Source organism: Schistocerca gregaria, chromosome 3 (genome assembly GCF_023897955.1).
Source record: "Schistocerca gregaria isolate iqSchGreg1 chromosome 3, iqSchGreg1.2, whole genome shotgun sequence".
NCBI classification, from domain to species: domain Eukaryota; kingdom Metazoa; phylum Arthropoda; class Insecta; order Orthoptera; family Acrididae; genus Schistocerca; species Schistocerca gregaria.
The window spans coordinates 332,462,380-332,484,524 of NC_064922.1; the positions used below are offsets into that span (position 1 = coordinate 332,462,380).

Genomic DNA, 22,145 nt, shown 5'->3' on the forward strand with positions numbered 1-22,145 from the left:
TTCACTGCAGCCCCACCAATGGGTAACAACTCTAGAATACATAACCCTCTCAAACATTTTAGGAAATGATGTACGAAATGCAGCAGTTACTGACATCAGTGGCATCACCTTTCTTATAGATAGGCCTAACAATGGAATAATTATGTTATTTATATCTTTCACATATGATTAAGAACATTAGATATTACAGGACCACAACTTTTTAGTGTCTTATTTTAAGGGTCACAATGTTTTTCCTGATTTTGGATGTAAATATGTCAAAAACATTCATTTCACAAAATTTTTTTCTTCAGTGTAATGCCACGCTTTTCCTTCTGAACTTTTTGAACCAGTTTTCTCATCTGCTTTTAAAAAGTAATTATTAAAAGCCTCTGCTACACATAATCTGTATTTCAAATGCTTGTATCCTCTTTCGTAGAAAAATGTTACCTTCTATAGGTTCTTTTCTCTTTTAACAATATGATTTTATTGTCTGCTCTTTCATTTCTGACAAGGTGTGTATTACCTGGATTTTTACAACTTTTCTTAATATATTACAGCACCATTTATACCATAAAAGTACTTCTGGATCCTTACTTGTACTCGCTGTTTTGTAGCTTTCTGTTTTCCATTCCTAAAAATACTCTAATACCTGTAGTGAATCAAAGATTTCTTTCAAGACTTCATAGTAGAGATTTTATTTGTGCGTGTTGGAGGCAGGAGGTCAGAATTATGGAGGGGGAGGATGCTCTTAAAATTGGATACAAACTTACAGAGAAACATATTCAATTTTGATATGGAATTAGGCTCACTGTAAACTCCAACAGTGTCAGCCTTTTTTAAGCTTTCTTTAAAATATTCCACTGTTTTGTCATCACTATTGTTGTTCTCTTTTGATGTTTCCAGATTGTTTATGTGGCTAAGGTATGTGATGTGCATTCAGACAGGCATTATATTGGTTTATGTTCTGCTTTTTCTATGAATACATTATGTATCAAGGTACTTCCTACCTTGAGCTACTCAGATGGAAAAATTTATGGTCAATAGTGAAGAGTCAAGTACTAATAGCATCCCTAGATCATGCTTCCTGTCAGTTTTGTGTAATAAATTTACATTAAAGTCATTAACCCTTCATTTCTGTCTGCTAGACACAAATATTTAACAGTTGTCTTCCAGTACTCATTTCTGATCAACACTAATTCATGATGTATATGCTACTTTTCAACTTATATATCTGATGATACCCACACAATCAATAATTTTTTTCTGAGTTTATGACCGCATTGTCAATATTGTTTTGGTCACTGTTGCAAGTGACCTTCTTCACAGTAAATAAAAACTTCCTGAAGAAGGTCACTTGCAATAATGATCGAAACGTCAGTATTTTACATATTGACAATGCGGTCAACAAACCCAGAAAAATTTTACTGACTGTAACAATGGCCACAGAAGCCTATGATTATATACCCATATAAATTTTTGTTAATTCAGTAATTAATTCAAAAGAAATTCACACTGCTTTGCCACAAATCATTCCACATTTATTGATAAATCTGATTTTCTTCTCTGTACATTATAAGAGCAGTTTATCACTTTCGTACAAATGATGGCACTGGTAATGTAAGACCTTCTTTTGCTTCAAAAAATGTATAGGACAATACAATTGTATCAACCAACTCCATTTTTGGATCTTCAGAAAACTCTGGATCAATGTAGAAAAATACTGGCATGTCCACCTGAAAGTTGAAAAAGAGTAAAATTACACTGTAAATGAAGATATAAAGTAACATCAACAAAAAGAAATTCTTATAACCTCTTCATGTGGATTCAGCTGCTGCTCCTCAAAACAGAAGCACTGAATTTTATTAAAATACTGTCCTGCTTCATATGGTACCACATTGTAAGTACTAATTCCAATAACAGGTGTGTCAGTTGGGTTTCTTGCTGTGTAAAATGCTAATGCAGTTTCACCCACTGGCACCTGCAAAAGTAAGAAAACAAAATTATGTATTTAAAACACACACAACTAATTTACTGAGATTTTATCAACTACCACAAGAAACCAATACCTAAATTTTAAACCAATCTGAAATCTTTAGTATCACAGAAAACAAATCTCCAACATATGTTGCTTGATTAATGACAGATCACAAAAATGGAAATAAAAAATTATGTAAGCATGACACCTGTCATTAATGTAAACATACAGATGGTGTCATTGTAAGATGACAGAGAATTACAAAATAGTTTTTACATTATAACAATAACCTTATGAAAGTATACGGTTATTCATATGTTTGTGAAATTGGTTATTCATATGTTTGTAAAATTACCCCCCCCCCCCCCCCCCCATCCACCTTTTTTAAGTCAGCAGTCTACTAACTGGTTTGATGCATTCTGCCATGAATTATTCTCTCGTGCCAACCTCTTCACCACAGAACAGCACTTGCACCTTACCTACATCCTCAATTATTTGGTGGATTTATTCCAGTCTCTGTCTTCCCCTGCAGTATTTATGCTCTACAGCTCTCTCTAGTACCATGTAAGTCATTCCATGATGCCTTAACATGTATCCTATCGTCCTGTCCATTTTTTGTCAGTGTTTTCCATATCTTCATTTCTTTGTCAATTCTACTGATAACTACATCTCAAATGCTTCAACTCTCTTCTTTTTCCATTTTTCCCACAGTCCATGCTACAAATGCAGGTTCTCAGAAATTTCGTCCTCAGATATATGTTAGTTGTATGATGGTTTCATTTATTAATCCTATAACATTATTCCTAGGTAACAACCTTTTGTCCTGGTATCAACACTGATGTTCTTTGTTTTATTAATGTGAGGCACAGATTGTCAATGAAGTGAAATGGAAAGAAGACATGGATTTCTGATCAGATGAGTAAAGCGTAATATCAAAAGCCGAAGAAAATTGTGTGACAGGAGTAGGATTCACTATAAATAGGAAGGTAGGGCAGAGAGTGAGCTACAGTGAACAGTTCAGTGATAGGGTAATTTTCATCAGAATCAACAGCAAACCAAACTGACAACAATAGTTCAGGTATATATGCGGACACTGCAAGCAGAAGATGATGAGAGAGAGGAAGTATATGAGGATACTGAATCCTCTCAAAAGTCTTTTTATTTTTGATAAATAACATTTTTATTTACCTTTTTTTGACAGCTAGGGATTGGGAGTAAACCAAAGAAAAACATACATATTGCGGAGTAGCACACACAAGATTAGTGATACACGTAACTCTGAAATTGGTGACCATGAACATGAACTCAAGGAATTCTGCTATCTTGGTAGCAAAATAGTGTGACGAACAAATCAAGGAGTACATAAAAAGTAGATTAGGGCAGGCAAACAGATGTTGCTGGCCAAAAGAAGGCTTCTGGTACTAAATGGGTAATTCAATAAGTAAATGGAGATGAAAACCTAATAGCTATGGGGGATTGGAAAACGGTTGTAGGAGAAAGAGTAGAAGAAAGGGTTATAAGAGACTATGGGCTTGGTAGTAGGAATGAGAAAGGAGAAATACTGATTCAGTTCTGCAATCAATTCTAGGTAGTAACAGCAAATACTCTGTTCAAGATTGACAAGAGGAGTAGGTACACTTGGAAAAGGTCAGGAGATATAGGAATGTTCCAGTTAGATTCCATCTTAGTCACACAGAAATTTCGAAATCACATACTGGCTTTTAAGGAATACCCAGGAGCAGATATAGACTCAGATCACAATTCAGTAATGATGAGCAGTATGAAGCTGAAGAGACTAATCAAGAAGAATCAATGGGCAAAAAAATTGGAAAATACTACGGAATGAAGAGATATGCTCAAAGTTTCTGAAGCTATAGATACTGCAATAATCAATAGTTCAGTAGGCAGTTCAGTTTCAGAGGAAAGGACACCTCCAAAAAGGGGCACTCACAGAAGTTGGAAGGAAAATCATAGGTACAAGGAATTTTGTCTAATGCCTCTCCCTGTAGATCTACCACTTTGAAATTTCATTTTCAGCCAATCAAGAAGATATGTATACAAGCATTAGTTCAGTTCAAATAGTGCAAGGCAAAACTCAACAGAGATATGATAATTAAATAGTTCTAGAAATTGGGCTCAAAGTAACATGCTGCTGTAGCAGCAACAACCACGATTCAGATTTCAGAACCCACTGACAGGTGGACAAATGATAACACCAACACTGTCCTTCTGCAAGACAAAGAACAGAGCACCAAACATACTTTTGTGGGGGTTGCCACCAGAAGTATCATGAAAAGTATGGACAGGATTTCTTAAAGATTTAGCTGGATTCATAGTAACAGCAACAGCATTCGAGGAAATGGATGCAGTGACCCGCCTCTTCTATAGAAGGGGGATATATTCCACTGGTGTGAAGTGTTACCATTGTGGAAGGTCAGTCTCACATGGCGAGGGTGCTGTCATCCGCAGTGTAGGGCATCAGGAATGAGAATGTAGACAGAATAATGATCATGACACAAAGACATGGAATGAAAATGGTAACCAACTGTTAATTGGCAGTGGAAACCCCAGGTCCAATGAGCAGCTCTCCCAGTACATATTAGCACAACTAAAATGTGTGCAGAGGCAGAATTTTGCTTAACTGGCTTAGTGTACAGAAGAGAACAAGTTTCTCAGGTGTTTTTGGGAAGTATTGACCTCGTGGAAAAGAGGAGGTTGAGACCACCAATGTATGACCATATGCAGTGGGTGGTAGTGATGTTTATTCCCTGGGGTCAGCAATACTGAATTTTCAGGTGGTAGCGAAACATTTCCCAAGATGTATGTAAATTTTGCCTATATAGGCATTGGTTATTGTGCAATTTTAAGGTCAGGTTTTCAACAGGAACATCATGCTAAAATTGACCTTCACAGTGCATAGTGGAACCCAACGGAACATTGCTTCATCTGAGGGAAACTGCTGTCCATGCCACATACTGCAATGTTAATCCCTCACAGAAGGGGACCAATTATATGCCGGTAAGGATTAATTTGCATGTTAAAAGTACCACAAGGTGTGGGGAAGTTACTATGGGTGAGAGTAGGAGCTGATTTGCTAGTGGTGTGTTATTAAGCCATTAAAAGAGAATGACAAGTTAGACATAGCACAGCATTTTGTACGGAGTGTGATAGGTGTACAGGAGGTAGTGAGTAAGCACGTAACTTTGGGGCCAAAGACATGTACTTGTCTAAGGTATTGATGGTTGCCAATTTGGAGATTTTAAAGGAAGTGTTCTGGATCAGATAAATTGGACCCTAAGCATAAGCAAGTCACCAGTTTAGCCGCATTATGGGAGAAAGTGAAACACTTGGAAGGAGCAGAGATTCACAATGGAGTTTGAAGACCTGTCTAACCATTGCACTAAATCTTGACTGGGAATGACCCGCCTATGTATTGTCATACAGAATACCACATCATCTGCAGCTGGTGATGGGCGAGCTCATTAACCAACAGTTATAAGGCAGTATTATTAAAGAAAGTACCAGCTCTTGGGGAGTACCAGTGGTGACAGTTCCAGAAAAAGTATTAATGGCATGAAAATATATCAATTTTGTCATCATTGTAGATATCATAATAATCTTATGATTAAAAATAAAGATTCCAAGACTTACCAAGCGGGAAAGCGCCGGCAGACAGGCACATGAACAAAACACACAAACACACACACAGAATTACAAGCTTTCGCAACTGGCAGTTGCTTCGTCAGGAAGGAAGGAAGGAAGGAGAGGGAAAAATGAAAGGGTGTGGGTTTTAAGGGAGAGGGTAAGGAGTCATTCCAATCCCGGGAGCGGAAAGACTTCCCTTAGGGGAAAAAAAAAAAAAGGACAGGTATACACTCGCACACACACACACACATATCCATCCGCACATACACAGACACAAGCAGACATATTTAAAGGCAAAGAGTTAAGGGCAGAGATGTCAGTCGAGGCGGAAGTACAGAGGCAAAGAAGTTGTTGAAAGACAGGTGAGGTATGAGCGGCGGCAACTTGAAATTAGCGGAGGTTGAGGCCTGGCGGATATCGAGAAGAGAGGATATACTGAAGGGCGAGTTCCCATCTCCGGAGTTCGGATAGGTTGGTGTTGGTGGGAAGTATCCAGATAACTCGGACGGTGTAACACTGTGCCAAGATGTGCTGGCCGTGCATCAAGGCATGTTTAGCCACAGGGTGATCCTCATTACCAACAAACACTGTCTGCCTGTGTCCATTCATGCGAATGGACAGTTTGTTGCTGGTCATTCCCACATAGAAAGCATCACAGTGCAGGCAGGTCAGTTGGTAAATCACGTGGGTGCTTTCACATGTGGCTCTCCCTTTGATTGTGTACACCTTCCGGGTTACAGGACTGGAGTGGTGGTGGTGGGAGGGTGCATAGGACAGGTTTTACACCGGGGGCGGTTGCAAGGGTAGGAGCCAGAGGGTAGGGGGGTGGTTTGGGGATTTCATAGGGATGAACCAAGAGGTTACGAAGGTTAGGTGGACGGCGGAAAGACACTCTTGGTGGAGTGGGGAGGATTTCATGAAGGATGGATCTCATTTCGGGGCAGGATTTTAGGAAGTCGTATCCCTGCTGGAGAGCCACATTCAAGGTCTGATCCAGTCCTGGGAAGTATTCTGTTACAAGTGGGGCACTTTTGGGGTTCTTCTGTGAGAGGTTCTGGGTTTGAGGGGATGAGGAAGTGGCTCTGGTTATCTGCTTCTGTACCAGGTTGGGAGGGTAGTTGCGGGATGCGAAAGCTGTTTTCAGGTTGTTGGTGTAATGGTCGAGGGATTCAGGACTGGAGCAGATTCGTTTGCCACGAAGGCCTAGGCTGTAGGGAAGGGACCGTTTGATATGGAATGGGTGGCAGCTGTCATAATGGAGGTACTGTTGCTTGTTGGTGGGTTTGATGTGGACGGATGTGTGCAGCTGGCCATTGGACAGATGGAGGTCAACATCTAGGAAAGTGGCATGGGATTTGGAGTAGGACCAGGTGAATCTGATGGAACCAAAGGAGTTGAGGTTGGAGAGGAAATTCTGGAGTTGTTCTTCACTGTGAGTCCAGATCATGAAGATGTCGTCAATAAATCTGTACCAAACTTTGGGTTGGCAGGCTTGGATTATAGATGCTTATTCAATTGCAAATATAATGGAAACTTTGGGTAATTTGGGGCAGTGCAGGTATTTTTCCACCTAGAATCTAAGAGGTGGCTATCATCAGATACAAGTAGCATCCAAGGACTGGCTAGAGATGGCACTTAACGGTTCCTCTGGGACACTACCAATATCGTCATATGCTGTTTGGATTGAAGCCATGTTTCAGCATTTGTTACGCAGATTTACAAGGGTTAAAACCAAGGCAGTGAATGGTATATTTGGATGACATAATTGCCTTTTGTGAAGGGTATTGAAGAACATGTGATACGGCTAAAAGAGGTATTATGTAGCTGTGGGCAGTGCACCTAACATTCAGTACAAAGAAGTATCACTTTTAGCTACAGGAAGTACAATATGTGGGTCATGAAATGGCTAAGCAGGGATGGCTAGAGGATCAATGTAAGGATGTAGAGGCTTATCTCTCTAGGGGTAAGATAGATACTACTAATAATTTCCGGGTGTGCAGCCGGATCCCGTCGACATTCTGCCACGATATTTCGGCCCAGAGACGACCGGCCATCATCAGGTGAGTACACAACTACTGAAGAGCCCAGGTGCAGTCACGGTATTTATACCGAATCTCGAGCATGGGAAATGTACTGGCATCCTACAGCGAATGCATCAGGTGTTGACATGCGAGGCATAGCCGAGTTCTACGTGCTGCCCTCGGTGGTGAGAATGAGAGATCATTTAGTCATTGAGTATCGAATGACGGTGTCGATTCCGCTGTGATTGTATAATTTTAATAACAGGATTCCAATTTTTATCCAGCTGAAAACCGTTGTCACGATTTATAAGATTATCGGCAAAACGTATTTCCATTGATTCCTTGATTACGGAATGCCAAAATCCGGAAACCAGAGCTAAAATTTTTGTTTCATTGTATTCCATTGAATGTCCCAATGAAATACAGTGCTCTGCTACTGCTGATTTTGACGGTTGCCGCAGACGGGTGTATCTTTCATGTTCTGACATCGTTCATGGACAGTTCTTGTCGTCTGGCCAATATATGCAGAGCCACATTTACAGGGATTTTGTAGACGCCTGCTTTCTTCAGTTGCAAATCGTCTTTAACGGATCCACCCAGGGCCCGGTTCTTTGCTGGGAGACGGAAGATAACCTTGATTTTATTTTTCTTCAGTAATCGGCCTATTTTCGACGACACATTCCCGACGTATGGAAGGAACACAGTTGACTTAAAGTCATCATCAGCGTCCTCAGTGCGTTGCTCCTTGTTATGACAGTAGCGCATGGCCTTCCTTATTTGGCGTGAAGTGTAGCCATTCTCTTTAAAAACCTTCTCCAAGTGTTCTAATTCTGCGTGGAGGTTTTCATCATCCGATATTACATGCGCTCAATGTATTAAAGTACTGAGAACACCTGCTGTTTGTGCTGGGTGATGGCAGCTTGACGCCTGGAGATACAGATCTGTGTATAGAAACCAAATGCCAGTTATAAGAGTTGAGGGGCATTAAAGGGAAGTAGTGGTTGGGAAGGGAGTGAGGCAGGGTTGTAGCCTCTCCCCGATGTTATTCAATCTGTATATTGAGCAAGCAGTAAAGGAAACAAAAGAAAAATTTGGAGTAGGTATTAAAATTCATGGAGACGAAGTAAAAACTCTGAGGTTCGCCGATGACATTGTAATTCTGTCAGAGACAGCAAAGGACTTGGAAGAGCAGTTGAACGGAATGGACAGTGTCTTGAAAGGAGGATATAAGATGAACATCAACAAAAGCAAAACGAGGATAATGGAATGTAGTCAAATTAAATCGGGTGATGCTGAGGGAACTAGATTAGGAAATGAGACACTTAAAGTAGTAAAGGAGTTTTGCTATTTAGGAAGTAAAAGAACTGATGATGGTCGAAGTAGAGAGGATATAAAATGTAGACTGGCAATGGCAAGGAAAGTGTTTCTGAAGAAGAGAAATTTGTTAACATCGAATATAGATTTATGTATCAGGAAGTCGTTTCTGAAAGTATTTGTTTGGAGTGTAGCCATGTATGGAAGTGAAACATGGACGATTTGGACAAGAAGATAATAGAAGCTTTCGAAATGTGGTGCTACAGAAGAATGCTGAAGATTAGATGGGTAGATCACATAACTAATGGGGTGGTGTTGAATAGGATTGAGGAGAAGAGAAGTTTGTGGCACAACTTGGCTAGAAGAAGAGATCGGTTGGTAGGACATGTTCTGAGGCATCAAGGGATCATCAATTTAGTATTGGAGGGCAGCGTGGAGGGTAAAAATTGTAGAGGGAGACCAAGAGATGAATACACCAAGCAGATTCAGAAGGATGTAGGTTGCAGTAGGTACTGTGAGATGAAGAAGCTTGCACAGGATGGAGTGGCATGGAGAGCTGCATCGAACCAGTCTCAGGACTGAAGACCCAACAACAACAACAACGACAACAACAACAACAACGAAGGAGTCCAAACAGGCCGAAGGTTGGTAGAAGCTGTGAAGGATTTTCCAGTATCATGTTTGAAGAAGGAACTGCAGCCGTTTTTGGGATTATTCTGGAATGTTTGCAGAGTAGGCACAACCTCTCAAAACAAAAACTGAATACCAAGTAAGATGGAGGGTGGTGTTAATGAGCATGTATACCCTGTAGGGTAAGACAAAAAAATTCTCCACTCATTATCAAGGGCCATACCAAGTGACTGAGATGACCTCGTCAGTGAACATGAAGTTACAACCTCTCAATCGTACAACAGTTGTCCAAGTTGAATGTATACATCCCTTTCAGGGCACACCAAACTCTTTAACCATTACAAGTGTCAGCTCCAAAAAAGGCTGAAGGAAGCAGGAAGGGGATAGGTACCTGCACAATGCTTTACGCATTAGGAACTAAGGTTAAGGCAATATAAAATGAAAGGGATAGCTTATTAAATATCCTAGAGTTTTATTAGGTGCAATTTTCTTTGATATCTCAAGTCATGTACCATGGTAATGACACTGTGCGAAGTGAATGTTACACAAAAGATAAAGGGTTTTTGTTATATATATGCCTTGATATGTTAATTTACATGTTGCAATTCATTCTTGTTGTATGTTAACAGTTAATTGGGGGGATATCATGTGGGCTGTGTATTTAAGTTGATTCTGGTGTCTTGTAAGTGTAATAATTTACATTTTCTAAAGAGAAATTACGGTAATCTTGGTGTGCAGTGATTTTTGCTCACAATGTTTCTTCCATAGTAGTACAAACTGCGAGAGAGACTTGGGTAGACAGGTGTGGGAGGATGCTCATGGGACATCCTCATAATACAACCATATTTCCAGAAGACAGGGCCCCACTGGATATAGCCCATATATGACCCAGTTGTATCACCACTTGCTATGAGCAGGAATGTTCAATGGGAACAGAATGCAGTTTCAGCTTCCCTTAGCATTGTCACCAAATAGCAGCTGGTGTACAAGCCACTGCTAAACTCTGATTAAAATTACTTTCAAATTGATGTTTCAGCGAGTCAAATTGTGAGGATCAGTCGCCATCCCATAATAGTGGCGCCACATGCTCTCACTGTTGCCTATTTTGTAGTTACAAGCAGCAACTTGTCAAGCATAGTTGGCTGTGCGCTGGCAACACTGCCTTCCACCACGGCAATCTGCCAATCACAAAGGAATTTTCATTGGAGAATAGACAAGGTAGTTCTGGGTTCTGAGCAATTGCCGCTAAAGGAAGACCGCTCTAGAGTGTCTTCATCTGGCACGCCAGGAGGCTCCAGGTCGTCAATTCCGGGGTGGGTATCCTTGTTCCTGGGCTGCTCTTTACAGTCACTGCAGCATGAGCCCGCTGTCCGTCAGACGTGCCTATCTTACACCAGCCACAGTTCGTGCAACCTCGCACTTGCTCTCTTACACTTCTCGTGTACTTCACATACTTTGGTGGAAGTTGCCAAAGATTATCAATGCTGTCTTGCCTAATGACAGTAGAGAGAGCACTTGTACTCAGCCACGTGGATGGCACAGCCAAGTGAGCACTTTTTCACAGCCATGCTGATGTGGCTTTTAAATTATTTTTCAGAACAATTCTTTTTGTCAAAAATATTATCAGATACAGTGGAATTTGCATAGCAAGCAGAATTCATTCAGAATATTGCTCATAGTGTGAGACACCCATTAAGCAAAACAATATATCCCATTTACAGTAATGGGAAACACAATAATGGGTTCCACACAGAAAAAGTATTACAAGTTTTATCTTGTTCATGCCACTTATTCAAGAAAATTGTACACACAGTATTATGTACTTTATTATTCATGATACATAATTAATTCTTTTTTACTAGGAAGCTATCTATACCATTTGTTTCTGCCGACGCTTCAACACTTGGCAAAAATGCAACACAGCATGATCGTCATACAAATTTGTAGTGTGCATAGCCACTGCATTATTGCGGCGATGATGTTCAACGTAAGATGCAACTGACTACTATGCTTTTTCTCTTCTTACGCCAGACAATTGCTGCTTTGCTGTTACTGCTCCTCCTCCTCCTCCTCCTCCTCTAAGCGGCATCTTGCTGTGAAAGACACTGCAGTTCCATAAGCTCTTCAGTGGTCATTTCTTGGCTGTGATCTTCCACAAGCTCATTAGTATCACTAATATCAACTTCTAGTCCCATATTCGTGCCCAAAGACGCAATCTCGTTGACTACAAGCTCCACAGATACTGACTCAAATGCCTCAGAGTCACAATCGACAATGCACTCCAGCCAAAGCTTCTTCCAAGCAGAAGTGACAGTTCTTTTAGAAACCCCTTCCCACAGCTCTACAATCATGTTGAAGCACAAAAAAAGATGTTGACGTGATATTTCCAAAACTCTATGAGAGTGAAATTGGTAGCTTCGGTCAACTCAAAGCAGTGCTCGAAGAGTGGTTTGGTGTAGAGCTTCTCACAGTCATAAATACTCTGCTGGTCCATATGCTGGAGTAACGGAGTGGTGTTGCAGGCAGAAATTGGATCTTGATGAACTGAAATTCATCAAGGAGGTGGTCTTATAGACCTGGAGAACGGGCAGGAGTGTTGTCCTTAACAAGCAAGACATGGAGTGGCAGATTCATCTCAAGCAAATATTTTTTCACTGAAGGGCCAAATACTTCATTGATCCCATCACACAGAAGTTCACACGCCATCCAAGTCTTGTTGTTGGACCTTCACATCGCATTTAACCTGCTACATTTCCTGAAAAGGTAAACGAGCAGTGGTTTAATTTTCAAATTGTTTCTTACATAGGCACAGAATAGCAGTTTGAGACGGTCTTTCATTGGCTTGTGACCAGGCAGTGCATTCTCCTCTGCTGTTATAAAGGTCGGCTTCAGCATCTTTTTCCAGAGTAGATCCATCTCGTCACAATTAGAAACCTGTTGCGGCAGATAACCCACAGAATCTATAAGCACCTTGAGGCTGCTGATGAAGTTTACTGCTGCCTTTGTGTCAGAGCTGGCTGCTATGCCATGCCTGACAATGCTGTGGATGTCGATTCTTCTCTTAAACTTCTCAAACCAGCCACAGCTTCCCTTAAAGACTTCTTCAGCTGCTAATGATCATAATGCTTCCTTTACAAGATCGGCAAAAATCCTTTTCACCTTCTCACAAATGATGTTCTCATTAATAGTGTCGCCTTGCAATTGCTTTTCATTTATCCATATATGGAGCAACCTTTCAATTTTGAGGTAATCCATCGACCAGACGTTTCCAGAATACGAAATCATTGTTTAGATAATACTGTCACTCCCTTTGAAGCATCTATCTCCTTAATTTTGTCCGTGTTCTTGAGGATACGTACTGCAAATAGTTGATGTTGATCGAAAGTATGTGTGTACTAAATCACCAACACTCACACCACATTCGCATTTTTCAATGATTTTACATTTCATTTCTATGGCCATTCCCTTTTTCACATGTTTGTCTTCTTGTGTCTCCAAAGGTTAATAAAATTTGCACACAACAAATCACTGTGTGAATACAAGTTTAGAAAAATGTGTGATCACAAGATGCACTAAGATGGTAGCAGAAAGAGTGCTAAATCCAGACTCCAATATGCACTAAAGACATTGTTCATATGCTGCTGCTGACAGTGAGAAGTGTTCAAATTGTTGAACGTTTCCCCTGTCACAAGCAAACAGCTGATGACATCACACTAAATCATCATCATTTGTTATGCAAAACATCACTCGTTTCTTTACGATTTGTCTTGCTCATTGTGCAAATTGCACGTTATGGGAGGTGCTCATTAAATAAGGTTCCATCTGCCATTGTGACACTAAAGAAAATATGTTCTACATACACAAAGAGGATATTGATGCGTTACATCTTCTGAAATCGTCTTTACTTCAACTCACAACCTTCTTCGGCAGAAACTGAGAAATCCTCAATTTCATTGTAGTTTTTGCTAATAATTTGTTGTGATTATACATTAACTTCCATACTAAAATTCCATTCAAAATAAAATTATTTTTATATCATAACATCATTTCTGCATGTAGTTTGTTGTAGGTCTATTTTGATCATGAACAGTAACACAGGTGAACTATTTGTTTTTAAATTCTGGGTAAGACATTGCTGCAATGACTGCAAATGGTGCAGAAAGGTGGAAAAGTTTTCCAATCATCTCTTGACATTTTCTCCATAAAAAATTGCCAGTGTGCTACAGTATTATAAACTCCTTTCTCTTCAAACCCACTGACTCTTCCAAAATTTCCTGAATCTCAAAAAGTTTTGCATAATTGCATAAACCCACGTGGGAACAAAAAACTTCCATATTCTAATGTAAAGCTTACTGAGAGTCAAACCTAAAACACTTCTGGGTGACTTGGATATCCAGCAGCACTCCACAAACGTTTTAGAAGACCTACAGATTTAAGTCTGTCGATGTTAGTCGTTAGCAAATGAGTTCTAACTTTGTTCACTCACACTGTAGCACAACATAGACATGGAAACTGCATAATTATATCAATGATATGATCATTTCTGATAGTGTTAGCAGCCTTTGTACAATGGATGATGGAGCTCCAGACTGAAAGTTTCCGTTGGCTGCATTCTTATCTTTGGCTACGTGTGCAGAGTACTTCTGAATGTTAGCAGAGAGAGGAGGGAAGAATTGGTAAGTGCACAGTCAGTTGAATTGTGTTGTGTTATGTGAATAGTGTAACTGCTAAGGCCATCTGCTTATGAAGTATTTTTGTGTTGCATTTGATAACTGTTAAGAAAGTAAAGCTCTACTCAACACAAAGGTTAGTTTGATCACTGCAGTACTTTATTAAGCATGGTGGTTGCTTTGACTTCCTCCCACCTCTGAAGCTACTTATAAAGCCAGTCAGAAGTGGACCTGCAGTTCAACATGTGCTGCAAAATATGGCACAACTTGACTTTACATTTTTCTCATTGTTAGAGGTGAACATGTGATAAGTAACAAAAATAATCACACAACCAACAGGGGATCCAACACATAATCTTTGGCTTTGTAGTCTGAAACTTAACCCACTGAGCCACATTTATATACAGTCCATTAATAAGTTATTCATCAAACAGAAACTGCACTGAGCCAATGGAACAAATAACAGTGATTGAATTTGGGATAAGAAATAAACAAAGAAAATGCAATGACATTTTATGTTATTCATTATTTAAGTTACAAATAGCTTATTCATGGACACATTTGTTTGAATGATCTACTTATTCGAATAATTATACAGATAACTGCTTGCCATCTTTCACTTTCTCCTCCTTTCTGTTCATTGCAGTTAATGTTATCAATGGTAATGAGTCCTATTAGCACATTCGCTTGATTTACACACAAAAGTCTACAGTGTAGCTGGTTTGAAGATTTTTTGTTAATTGCTAATAAATTTGATAGTTATAATCTGCTGTCAGCCTCACAAGACCACATGCAAGAATGATTTCATCAGCTATTCTTTCATGCAAAGATAAATCTAGAAAAAGCCTAGGAATATATAAGATATAACAAATAAAAAATATAAAACATAACATGATTAACAGCCTTGAGTACCAGCCACACATAGCACAAAAGTATTCTGATGTAAGTATCAATGTCAATATCTATACACCTAGGTACGCAGTGAGTGCTGGTGATGACAAATAACTGAGGCCAGTAGATGGCACTAACGCTAGCTTGCATGAGTAACCAGTATTGTAAATTCAATAGCTCAAATGCAGTATGCATAGTCATAGTTCATATGTTGGAATGAGTGACTGACAATGAGATATTAACTGACATACAATATGTGGAAATAAACTCCATACTTAAAATCCATATTAAACATGTAAAGAGTGACAATAGAAAGCTCACAACCTGGCAAAGCTAACAACACACAGTTGTGTAAGAGTCAGAATAAAATGTTTAAAATTAACTTCACATCTATTACTTGGAACCTTTCACCATGACAAAGCAACTAAACATAACTGTAAGTGTGATGAAATTAACAAGACAATGACTATTAATTGAAACCTCAATAGTGAATAATGCATTCAAAATGGAATCTGACTGGTGCTGCTATGTGGCTTCTCTGTAAGAAGTTTTCTTTTCCTGTGGCAGCATGTGACACTGCTAAAACTGGTAGGTTTCTGAATACATCACAATATGCATTGAAGTTTAACTAATTCTGCTCATTCAGCAGTAACCCTGGTCGCCATTTTCTATATATGTAAATTTTCATTTCCTCCAGTAGGTTCAACACTCATCCTTTTTGTGCCTTCTGCAATACTTCCATACTATCCTCTACATTTCCTGCCACATGTTTTCCTTTATCCAAATGTGTATGGAAAGTGCTATTACGAGGGTTAATCAAATGAAAACCTTAAATTTGTAATAACAAATTGAAATTTCGCGCCACTATCCTGTAAGTTGGTAAGCGTGCTACAAACAGTGTGCCTGTAGGTGGCAGCATAGTGCACAGTATCAGTATATAGATGGCCGCCCCACTTGCCGACTTACACCAGGGAATAACAGTGTTCTGTTATTCAGTTTTTGCTTCGTGAAGGTGTGAAACCTATTTAAATCCATCGACAAATGAAGGTTCAGTTGGTGATGCATGTTTGTCACAGCAGCAAGTCTACGAATGGAGTAGGAAGTTTGCAAATGGTGTGACTTCAGTGAAAAACGCTCCTCGTCCAGGTCAGGCACAATGAGTTGTGACTCCACAGAACATTGCAGCAGTTGAAACCATAGTGAAGGAAAACTGCCAAGTGATACTCAATGACACTGCAGCATGTTTACAGATTAGTCATGGGTACCACATCAGGTGACTCCTGAAAGGAGAAAATGACGTATTGGTGCTTGTGAAGAACTTCGGCGCTCTGAATGAGAAGGTGATGACTTCCTTGCAAGAATCGTTACTGGAGATGAAACCTGGGTTCACTTCCACCAACCGGAAACGAAGAGGGCGAGCAAAGAATGGTGCCATTCCTCATCACCAGAAACAAAGAAGTTTCAAACAGAACCATCAGCAGGGAAGGTTATGCTGACTCTTTTGGGACGAAAAAGGTGTCATTTTGGAGCAGTACATGCCTAGAGGGACCACTGTCACCAGTGCATCATACACAGATCTCCTAAAAAATCATGTGCTGCCTGCAATCAAATCAAAGCGACGTGGATTGCTGTCAGCAGGTGTCCTATTGCAACATGACATTGCAAGGCCCCACACTGCCCATACAACAATTGCAACAAACACAGACCTGCATTTTGAGTCTCTTCCTCATCCACCATACTCACTAGACCTTATCCCAAGTGATTTCTGTATGTTTGGACCACTCAAAGACGAAATGGGAGGAAAGAAGTTCCGTTCTGATGAAGAGGTGCGCCACGCGGTGCACGAGTGGTTGCGCAGACTACCACAAGAATTTTTTTCTAAAGGAATTTATGCACTTTGGAAGCACTGGAGGACTTGCATTGAGCGTGCGGGAGAATATGTCGAAAAGTGATACAACTTTGTTCCACTTCTGCACAATAAATAGTATTTAGAAAAATATTTAAGGTTTTCATTTGACTCGCCCTCGTATTTTGGCTACATATATGCTCTCTAAAATCTTTCTTGAAATTCGTTCCCACATTACCAATATGAAACTTTTCAAAGTCCCATCAGTTGATCTTACAGACACTGGATTCTAAATATTTGCTGCTGTCGTTGTCAGCTTTGTGCCATATTCTAGAACCAACTGTACTTTTCATTTTCATGAAGGCTTGTGCTATTCTGTCAGAAAATACATTATTTAGAGCCATGATCAAAAGGTTGCTAAAACTACCACTCACCCATAGCCATGGCAAATGGATGCAAGTACTGTAACATCACAAATCTTTACGACAAGCTAAAGTCACAAATACATATCAACAAGGGGACAGCAGCTCCAGAGAGCAAATGGTTTGTTGCTGTCATCCAACAGGGCATTTTCCAACGGAGTTAAACAAGCCCTCAGAAAAATGAAAATAAAAATTCAATTTCAAACAAAAGGAGCAGTTGGTTCTAAGCTACACCTCACAGTTGCAACCAATATTTAGAATTTCAAGACTCATTTTAGAGAGCATACATATAACCAAAATAAGAGTGCATTCCATACAAATCTGAATAATGAAGAACATATGGCAGGAAACATAGAGGATAATATGGAAGTGTTGCAGAAGGCATCAAGTCACTTTTTGAACCTATGGAGAAAATGGAAATTCATGTACATAGGAAACAACAACCGTGATTACTACTAAATGAACAGAGTGAGTTTAACTTGAATGCTTATCATGATATATTCAAAAACCTACTCTTCTGAGTGGCGCCACATGCCACAGCAACTTGGTGTGCAGCCATATGCACCAGCCACTAACAGTGTGGAGACTGGGCCGCCTCCTGCAAGCACCACCATATTAGAATAAAAATTTCTTGCAGAGAAGCTACGAGGTGGAGCCAGTCAGCTTCCACACTGAATGTGTTAGTGACAATTGAGGTATTAATTAACAGTGATAGTCTTGTTAATTATCTTATACTTATGATTACAGTTAATTGCTTTGTCATGGTGAAGGGTTTCAATTAATATTTGTGAAGTTTAGCTTTTAAACTTTTTATTCTGACTGTTAACAATCTTGTATGTTATTTACTTTTACTCTTTACACATTTTATGCAGATTTTAAGTATGGATTTTATTCCCACAAACTGCATGTCAGTTTATGTTTTATTGTCGGATGCTCATTTTTGCATAGGAACTGATGTTAATTAATGACTACATATATTGCATATTAACTGTTGAATTTGCATTATTCTTTACTAAATTACACTAGCATCAGTGCCCTCTACTGACCTCAGCTATTTGCATAACTACAGGAAGGACCCGGGCCACCACCAGCACTCACTACGTGCCTAGGTTTTTGTTTTTGTTTCGCTTTAGGGCGCAAAAAACAACTGGGGTCATACTCGCCTAAGTCATAACTATAGAACACGAACACAGAGAGGAGTTAAACGACTATATGTTAGTCCCAATGGACAGAATAGGAGACACCTAAAAACAGGCACGTGGAAAAGAAGCTACAAAAACACCACGCAGAAATGAAAGTCCATGATTCGCTAAAATGGCTGATAATCAGACGGCTAGCACCACTTAGCAAATGACAATGGCTAAAAAGGCAGTGCCCAATATGCAGCCGAGTTAAAATAATTTCCTCCCGGCGGGAGGGCCGAGAGGTCGTCCAAGGCACTGGGAGAGGCTTAATGAGCTGAAGCTTATTTCCATAATATCAGAGATCATCAAAGGGAATACATGTACTCATGGGCTGAGGTACGAGGACTGCAGCCTTGGCAGCAGTGTCAGCAGCCTTGTTTCCTGGCACACCGACATGACCAGGGATCCACAGAAACACGACACTGGCTACATGATGAGTGAGCAAGTGACAGTTTTCCTGGACCTGCTGCACCAAGGGATGAGCAGTGTACAGCACATGTAAACTTTGGAGGGAGCTGAGTGAGTCTGAGCACAGGACACAGCTGGGAAGGCTGTGTCACTGGATGTACTCTGTGGCCTGATACAAGGCAAAGAGCTCGGCTGTGAATACTGAGGAAAGTGCCAGAAGGTGATATTGAAAGACATGGGTGCCAATGACGAAGACACACCTGACCCCATGGTCAGCCTGAGAGCCATCAGTGTAGACAAAGATACTATAGCGAAGTTCCATGTGAAGGTCGTGAAACTGGAGGCAATAGACCAAGGCTGGAGTAGTGTCCTTAGGAAGCGAATGAAGGCCAAGGTTAACATGGGTCACTTCACGAAGCGAAGGTGGTTAAGGGTTCACACTCGCCAGGCAAGTTGCAGGTAGTGTGAAGTTAAGCCACTGTAGCAAGTGGCGAAAGCGTATTCCAGGAGGTAACAGAGAAGAGGGACAAGCCCCATACTGACAATCATAGGAATCATCAAAGAAGGAGGCATAGGAGGGGCGGCCACACATGGCACGCAAATGCCATGCATACCTGCTGAGGAGAATGTCACAGCGGCAGGACAGTGGTAGTTCAGCAGCTTCAGCATACACACACTCAACGAGGCTAGTGTAAAAGTTGCCTGTGGCCATATGGATGCCACAATGGTGAATAGTGTAGAGATGGTGTAAAAGGGATGAGCACGAAACACCAATAGTCAAGTTTCGTGGACAAGGGACCGGTACAAACGAAGGAACGTGGTCTGATCGGCACCCCAGGCAGTACCATTGAGGACAAGTAGGAGATTGAGGGATCACATACAGTGGGCTGCCAGGTAAGACATATGGGAGGACCAAGAGAGTTTCCTTTTGAGCATGAGCCCCAGAAATTTAATAGTTTCAACGAACGGAAGGGCAACACACCCAAGACGTAGAGATGGTGGGAGAAACCATTTGCACTGCCAGAAATTCACACACATGGTTTTGTCACAGGAAAAGCGAAAGCCACTGTCAATGCTCCAGGAGTAAAGACAATCAAGACAGTGCTGAAGATGCTGCTCAGTGTGACAGATCCGTGGAAAACTGCAATAAATAGATGTCGAGACTCAAACCACCACAACAGCTGGGCATGAATCATACGTCCCATCACCTTGCAAATGTAGCTGGTAAGAGAGATGGGGTGGTAGCCAGAAGGAAGGTTTTTGTCCTCACTGGGCTTAGGTATGGGTATGAAAGTGGCTTCAAGCCAGCATCCAGGAAATGTGCCCTCTGATGCTGTTGTACATATCGAGCAGGAAGTGCTTGCCTGCAAGAGAAAAGTGCTGCAACATCCGAATGTGGATGGCATCTGGTCCTGGGGTGGAGGATCAAGATGAACTGAGAGCATGATCTATCTCCCCCATAGTAAAGACAGCATTGTAGCACCCACGATTCGGAAAAGAGAAGGGCATTGACTGAGTCGCCTCCACTCGTTTCCGATGGATGAAGGCAGGGTGATAATGGGAAGAGCTCGAAACTTGCGCAAAATAGTGGCCCAAGGTGGTGGAGATAGCAATAGGGTCCACAATGACATCATCAGCAACTGTCAGGCCAGAAACTGGGCAATGGATCTTGGTTCCAGAGAGACGTCAGAGGTTGGCCCAAACAACATAGGAAGGTGTGGAACTGTTAAAAGAACTAATGAATGAAATCCAGCTAGTTCTTTTGCTATCCCGAAGAACACAACGACACTCTGCATGCATCTGTTTATAATGAATGCAGTTTGCCAGTGTAGGGTGGTGGTTAAACACGCGGAGACCAGGTGTACGTGCACGGATTGCGTTGCGGCATGCCTCAGTCCTTCAAGGGACTGGGACACAACGTGGTAGAGAGGAAGTGTGGGGAATGGATTGTTCTGCAGCAGTAATGATAATGTTTGTGAGATATTTGACTTTGGCATCACAACTGGGGAAATCTTGTTCGAAGGTCGCCAGGGCGGAGTCAGTCCTAGGAAGCTGCCATTTAGGCATGCACACAGATGGAGTAGGGGTCAGCAAATGGATAGCACACAGGAAATGGTTGCTTGAGTAGGTGTCAGAAAGAATGAACCACTCAAGATCATGGGCGAGCTCGGCAGTGCAGAGGTACAAGTCCAAATGCGAATAGGTCCGAGGTACAGGTCCAAATGCAAATAGGTGTGCAAGGAGTCGGAAAGGAAAGTGGGTACTCCAATGTTAAGAAGTTGAAGGAAGTCTGCCCTGGTGACAGCGAATGATGGAGGGGCATAAATGGTACAGAGGGAAAAAGTCAGGTGGGGAGGGAAAAGGCAAACTGAACAGTTTGAAGATGGGCAATCAGCAAGATGGGTTGACTATGAATGTCATCCCATATGAGCAGCACAATGCCCCCATAAGAGGGAATGCCAACCTCAGGGGGGAGGTCAAAACGAATCGGTAAGAAATGTGAAAGCTCAAAGCGGTCGTGAGGGCGCAATTTCATTTCCTGAAGGCAGAGTACAAGGGGATGCTGTGACACTAGAAGCAGCCGTAATTCCTCTTAGTGAGACCGAAGGCTTCGAACATTCCATTGGAGGAGAGTCATGATGAAGAGACGTGGGGGTGTCACCTCTGCAGCTGCCAAGTGACAGCTGGGGAAGAGGTGCGACTACAGGGCACAGAAGCAGGAGGATCCTGGTCCATGGGGTCCACAGAAGCATCAGCTTGCTTGTGTGGTCGGTCTGTGGAGTCCAACACCAAAATACGATTGTTGATGTGCACTGGCAAAACGGAAGCTAGCCGGGCGAAGGTATCACATGCTGACACCTTCAAAGAGGATCTTCGGCGTGGAAAAGGCGAAGACCTTTTGCCTTTGGAGGACTTCTTCGAGCCTTTCTAGGTAGATGAAGACTCAGCTGTCATTTGGCTGGAGGGATGGAGGAAGTCTTCATGAGAGTACACCTTCTGTCCTTTCCGCCCTACCAGCTGTGTAGCTGGTGGATTCACCCCTTGTTCACCCCTTGAGGCGAGAGAGTAATGGCTTGTTGCACAGATGGACAGGATGGAAAGCGATGCTACCTTGACACTGGGCGATTTCACGACCTCGGAGCTAAATTGCAGGTCG

The 22,145-nt window shown here is 41.3% G+C and overlaps 1 protein-coding gene across 2 annotated transcripts in view; it reads right to left on the bottom strand.

Moving 5' to 3' along the window:
- Positions 1-1,498: 1,498 nt before the first annotated feature.
- The window catches only part of LOC126354263 (cytochrome c oxidase assembly protein ctaG), a 31,816-nt gene continuing 11,169 nt past the window's right edge, over positions 1,499-22,145 (bottom strand). For both annotated transcript variants that reach the window (XM_050003787.1, XM_050003788.1), the window contains 2 exons: positions 1,793-1,960; positions 1,499-1,715 (listed from right to left, as the gene is read on the bottom strand). In XM_050003787.1, the coding sequence (XP_049859744.1) occupies positions 1,569-1,715; positions 1,793-1,960 (315 nt within the window). In that variant the 3' untranslated portion in view covers positions 1,499-1,568. The remainder of the gene's footprint in view (positions 1,716-1,792; positions 1,961-22,145) is intronic.